Genomic DNA, 6664 nt, shown 5'->3' with positions numbered 1-6664 from the left:
ATTTTTTAATGAATATGATTGAATTAACATAAAGTATATATTAGGATAAGTTTCATGATTCATATCTCCAATAATTGATGATAAATACCATAACGGACAAAGAATCAATTGCAATTATTTAATGTAATTGATATTATAATTACCGTTGTTAAATATAATTATTATTAATCTTTATTGTATTTTTATATATAAAAATCAAATTATAAAAAGGAATATTAAGTATTGATTACAATAGTGCCTAATAAAAAGGGATATAATTATATCATTAATTAGCAGATTTAATAAGAACGGTGATAAGTAGAATGAACGGTGATAAGTAGAATGACAAGAGAGTGAAGTAAAAAATAAAACTGTTATTAAGTGATATAAATGAAGTAAAATATGGAAAATTTTGGTTGATTATGGCTGAAAAATTTTGGTTACCAAACTTTTTCCCACATAATAACTCTTTTCTTAAAAAATAACTAAATTGCTAAAAAATCAAAAGCAAAATAAATATTTCCCCAAAACACATGACGAAAATCAATCTTTAGTCAGGGAATTCCAATTACGATTTTCTTTCTTCACCAACTTGTGACAAATTATTAATTGAATTTAGTGCAGTCTCTTCTAACCTCTCCTTCCTTACCAATCTTCACCCCCACCCTTCCAAGCTTCCTCATGGCGGCAACAAACGCTTCATTAAAAGCATCAGCATTATTGGCAAACTCAGCCACCGTGGACCGCGACGCAGGGTCCGTGTACAAAACCTGATCCGATCTCAACAACCCTTTTCCGGCCACCAAGTTCCGGTAATACTTGTTGTCGAAACTGGAGGAGGAATCGGGATCAAGAGCAACCACAACCTGTGGATCAGGGTTTTGAGGGCACTGTGTCTTTAACTGTTCGGCGTAGTTGGAGTCGAGAGTAGGGTCCAGCGGTGAGGACGCAGAGAATGAATATAAACGGTTAGAGAACTCGTTGCAATGTGAGAAGCCTATGGTGTGTGCTCCTGAGAGTGCTATCATGTCGGTTTGGGTCAAGTTGTGATTTGAGAACATTGTGTTTAGCTGCTTTAAATTGAAACTTGATTTTGGAAGGTTTCCTTCAACGTTTGATGATTTCGAAATAAGCCCATCTTTGCGTCCAAGTTCTACGTTGAATGATGGTCCCCCTAGCTGAAATAATTGCACATAACCACACAATTACACAAAAACAATGTTACCTTGCTGGTAAATTTTACAATTTTTCCAAACTTTTATAATCAACAATAATTTATATTTATATTTATAAAAAGTGTCTCGTTAGAAATTAATGGAGTATTTGTACGATGTGTACAATGGGTTATTTATTTGGCTTAATATGAGTTAAAAATGAACATCCAGGATAAAATACTACTAATTTCTCAAACACAATACACCCATCCTATTCAGAATAACCATTCAAGTACCAAAGATAAGACATTTGATATCCTACTGAATCGAACATCCCTATACCCCTATTGTACACATTATGGCTCCCTATACTTCCTCTTAAAAAAATTTAAACATAAAAAATAGATCATTTATATTTATATTTATTAAGAAAAACTTTTAAAAATTAACAGTTTTTAGTATTTTAGTCAACAATCTAATACAAACACTAAATTATCTTTAATAAATAAATTTTACTAATTTATATGTGTAAATTCTGTAAAATATAAATGCAAAAAAAAAATGCGCAAACTATATTAATTCATGTGTGTAAAATTTTATTAAATATAGATACAAATTATATATTTTTTGTATACAAAATATCTATAAATATGAGTGTAAGTTATTATTAATTAAATACCGAAAAAAATAATAATATTTATTGGTTATATAATATTACTCTTTATCAAAATTTACACACATAAATTAATATAATTTATACTATATTTATTAAAATTTACATACATAAATTAATAAAATTTATTTATTAAAAATAATTAATATTTATATTAGTCAAATGCTCGCTAAAATCACTAAAGCCTGTTGGCCACATAAAATTTCTTTTACCAAAAACGTATACAAGCTAAGTGCATCAAGCATTCAAGCTGTTTTTTTTTTTTTTTTTACTCTTTTGCTATGATTAAATTATCATTTTGACTTAAAAAATGCAACTTTTGTTGAAAAAAATAATCTTATAAGTTAAATTTGCGTTAATAATCAAAATAGTATACATAGATTGCATGTATCTGTCAATTTTGTATTGAAAAATCAGACAAATTGGTTTATGAAAAAGAAATACACCAATGAATTAGATTAGTCTTTCCCAACTATCAGTTAGAAGATGACCTTTTACAATTGTATCTTTAAAGATGCACTCGCAATTTTTAAGAAAAAATGTTGACTACTATAATAGCTTGAATAAGTATTTATTTAAAGCCTATGGTAAAAAAACTAATCCTGAACATTATCGATGGTCATATATAATTTGTCGAAATCCTTTATGAAAATATTAAGAAATCAATATTTTTAATTTTATATTTAAATCAACAATAATTAATTTTTTATAATAAAATTGTTGCCCTCTTAACACTCTCCAACACTTATTGATATTGACTTTTTTATGGCTAATAACCATCAAATATCATCAAAATTATTTTACAACTTAAGTTACTTAGTTTAGCTTTTTCTAAATAAGAATTAAAATTTTATTTTTTAGTCCTAGTTATTTTATTAAAGTTATACAAATATATGTAAATGAATAAATATAAAGTAAAGACTGGTATGCAGTTATTTTCGTATGAAATTAATAGCTAACAATCTTTAGATGATTTGACGAAATTATCATTATATAAATGAATAAATATAATGGTAGTATGAAATAATTTGTTAGCTTACGAAGGAAATAACATCTCTGGTAGCAAGGGCCAAAATGTCAGCGCATGAGACGACAGCAGGGCATGAAGCTTCAACAGCTTGCTTTGCTTTGATGACAGTGTCGAATCCATCTCCTGGAAGTGAAAGATTTTCTGAGTGATCCTTCTCTGCATCCCCATTTGCCGACGATATCATCACAGATGCATCGCAACCCTATCCATTTTCATAATTCATACACAACATTCATACTCCACCACCACTTTATTGTTGCAAATATTATATGCCATGTACTAATTATATTCTTAATTAGCTAGAGTCTTAGCAAATTTTTCTATTACCTACAAGTCTCTCAACTTATATTTGCAAATATTCACAAATAATAATAATAATAATAATAATAATAATAATAATAATAATAATAATAATAATAATAGAAGAAATGTTAGACCATCAAAATTTATTATTTTGATTATTAATTAGATATCAATATTTAAAAATATAAAATAAAATATATTATTAAATTATTAAATTAAAAAATTAAATTAAAAATTTAATTAATAATAAGTGATAATAAAAAATAATAAATTCTGATGATATTTTAATATTTTTAATAATAATAATAATAATAATAATAATAATAATAATAGTAAAACTTGTAATAAGGAATTTATCTAAAATAAATCTAAACAACTTTATATACATTAGATATGTCATTTTTATAAATCAATAGATTTTATTAAATAAAAATAAAATAAGATAAAAAAACGTAGATTATAGAATTTTAATAAATACAGAAGATATTTATATATAAATAAAAAAATTATATAAGACTAATTGGACTCAATATTCATAAGATAGAGTCTCGAGCGTGTTCGTTTGTTTAAAAAAAAAAACCATGAAAAGTGGGTAACGAGCGTACACGTGTGCCCTTGTATATTTTTTTATTATATTTTAATTAAAAATATTATTAAAACACTAAAATTAGCTATCAATATATATTTATGTATAAATATATATGTGATTTAATTTATTTTTAATGTATATTTATATTCTAACATATATTTTATACTGATAATTAATTTTAGTGGTTAATTTTAGTGTATAGATAGCATAATCCTATTTCAAAAGCTGTGTCCAAAGTCACCCTCAACAATACCATTTCAAACGTGCCTTTGAAATTTTCTGGTGAATGAGACAAGATCAAAGTGGAAATGGAAGAATAAATCTTCAACAACCATCCAAAATTAAAGTTAATTAATTCATGATGTGTTTAACTAATCAAACATCAATGTATATCTTATGGATGGAAAAGTATGAGGAGTCAATGGAATATTTATACAATGTGTACAATTGAGGTTTAGGAAGTATTAGATATAATCATTAGAGATACAAATAGTTCATTGTCTTCCTAGCGGCGGAATCCCTATCTTATAGATAAAATTATTTATATTTTTTTATCAATTTAAACTTCTAAAATAATTAAGTGGTGTTATAAGGTAGTATTAGAGTTTTAACTCCCTAAAATCTAAAGTTTAGAGACATAAACTTTTTTATCTCTGTCAGATTAATCTTTTAGCTAGCATAAACAATTATATACACATAATGATTGTATATATACAGAGAAGAGACTGAGTCATTTACTTTATTAAACATGACTTTGTCAAGTACATAATCTATTTTTATTAATTCAAACGGTTGAATCTAGACATAATATATGACACTACTGAAAATGATGCTTGCTTAATTAAGAAAAAAGGTAAAGTTCCTGTAGAAATTTAACATTGAAAAATTATTTCAAAAATTGTGATGCAAACATATATAAAGAATCGTGGTAACTTGGTAAAAAAATGATTATGTGAAAATGTAACATGAAAAATAAATAGTACATATACACGTACATGACAGCGCTTGAGTATATTCAGAGGAAGAAAAACACATGAGGAATCGGAAAACTAACCAATGTAAAATTATATATGCTTTCTTTGTTCTTAATTACTTGAAAGAGATGAATAGTGTTTTAACTTGAGAGACAAAAATCTCAAGATAAACAATTTCAGTAATGTTATGGTGACAACAAAACAATCAATCGAAACAATTTAAATTTATTTTATTTAATATTTATTTATTGCAGAATGCATTAAATAAAACTAAAAATAATAAATTTTGACTATTTTTTATTAATATTTTTTTGCTACCAAATATTTTTGAAATACTGTATATAGTGATGATGAGTTAGTAGTATGCAGTGGAAACCTGAACAAAGCAGTCATGGAGAAATAGACGGAGGGTTGCTTGTCCAGTTGTGAGAGTCTGAGTAAATTTATTGGTCACTGCCTCTCTAACTATGGATTCCACGTTTGGACAACTTGAACTGTAGAAATTCTCCACTAATTGCCCTTCACAACCCTTACTCATAATCATCGAAGCAACCATAACCACACCTATTAATAATGATATCTTTGCTAACAACTCCATCTCCTTAATTAATAATTCACACTGATGATGATATATATTATATTCTTCTGCTTCAGGAATGAATGAAGTAGCTAGTGGAATTGGTATCACTACTATACATATATATAGTTCTGATTCAATTAGGTTGATTAATTACTCGGTTACCCTTAACGTTAACATTATGCATGTATGTCCAATATATATAATATTAATTAGCAGGAAGCTGTCTTGGTCCAAGTTTAGCTAGCTCATTTAAGTTTAACTTGTCAAAATAATTTCTTGTTTTGTAAGTTTTCTTTCACATTTCCCCTCTCTATAAAATCAAGTTGTAAGTACTTGGTCATGCAACTATTGGGAAAGGAAAGGTGAGTCATCCTTGATTTGATTTTGACAATATTTTAATTATCAAAATAATTCTTCAAAAATTTGATAGTCACTAATTCTTTTTCCTAAAATACTATAAGGGAAAGTTTAGAGGCCAGCAACTTTTTAAAAAGTTGCCTAATATTTAATCATTAAAAGAAAATTGAATGATCTCACACCATTAAAAACACTATTGATGGCCAATTAATGATTACAAAACACAAAAGTTATATCGATTTTCCCTAACACTCCTCATACTATAAACTTAATAATTGTGAAAACATACTCTTTATTCCATTTGAATTTATATTTTAATCTAATTAGATTCAAACTATTATGATTTAAATTGAACTTATTTATTTGATTTTAAAAATGTTAACTATTTAAAACTTTTACTTTACATTTTTTTTAAATTTAAAAGTTGGATTCGATATATTTCATATTTAGAAAAAACTAATAATTAAAAATGATAAAAAATTTAAAATTTAGACAGAATATAAATCGATTCAATCAAAATCATAAAAATTTAAATTATATTATATTAAAAAACAAAGTCAAATCGATATAATATAAATCACTATCATTTGAATAAAATTGAATTACAATAAAAAATAAAAATCAAGTTGATACGATTTAAATCATAATAAATTATATCAGTTTACCTTTTAAATCAATTTAAACCATATTTTAAACACTATATTTTTTTAGTTGTTAACGATATATATATAAATATAGTTTTATCTCGTTTGCAAATAACATAAATTACAAAATTGTATTACTTATTTTATTTGTAGTGACAATGAGATTAGTAATAGAATACAAAAATATAAATAATTCATATAATTATATTATGTATACAAAAAAAATTAGTTATACGTATAAAATATATATTAAAATTAAATAATATATATATAAAATAATTAATTTAATGATTATTTGTTATGTTTACATAACATTTTCAAAATACATATAAGTATAAATATATAATTTAATTTATTTATTTGAAAAAAATCCCATCACTT

The 6664-nt window shown here is 25.1% G+C and overlaps 1 protein-coding gene across 1 annotated transcript; it reads right to left on the bottom strand.

Annotated features, from left to right (window-relative positions):
• Nucleotides 1-308: 308 nt before the first annotated feature.
• LOC107605007 (peroxidase 55) lies at nucleotides 309-5454 on the bottom strand. Its single transcript, XM_016306741.3, has 3 exons — nucleotides 5079-5454; nucleotides 2847-3038; nucleotides 309-1157 (listed from the first exon to the last, which is right to left on the bottom strand). Exons 1-3 carry the CDS (start codon nucleotides 5298-5300, stop codon nucleotides 585-587), a joined length of 987 nt encoding a protein of 328 aa, XP_016162227.1. The 5' UTR covers nucleotides 5301-5454; the 3' UTR covers nucleotides 309-584.
• Between the last annotated feature and the right edge of the window lie 1210 nt (nucleotides 5455-6664).

Source organism: Arachis ipaensis, chromosome B6 (assembly GCF_059453495.1).
Source record: "Arachis ipaensis isolate K30076 ecotype BB chromosome B6, ASM5945349v1, whole genome shotgun sequence".
NCBI lineage: Eukaryota > Viridiplantae > Streptophyta > Magnoliopsida > Fabales > Fabaceae > Arachis > Arachis ipaensis.
The sequence above is the reverse complement of the archived record's forward strand: the minus strand, read 5'-3'. Positions and strand labels throughout refer to the sequence as shown.

Bases quoted from the DNA above. Each gene is read 5' to 3' on its own strand.
- LOC107605007 (XM_016306741.3), bottom strand. From the start codon at position 5,300: ATGGAGTTGTTAGCAAAGATATCATTATTAATAGGTGTGGTTATGGTT. The intron at 3,039-5,078 runs GTTTCCACTGCA...GAAAATGGATAG, and splicing joins TCCATGACTGCTTTGTTCAG to GGTTGCGATGCATCTGTGAT. The intron at 1,158-2,846 runs GTAAGCTAACAA...CAATTATTTCAG, and splicing joins CCAGAGATGTTATTTCCTTC to CTAGGGGGACCATCATTCAA.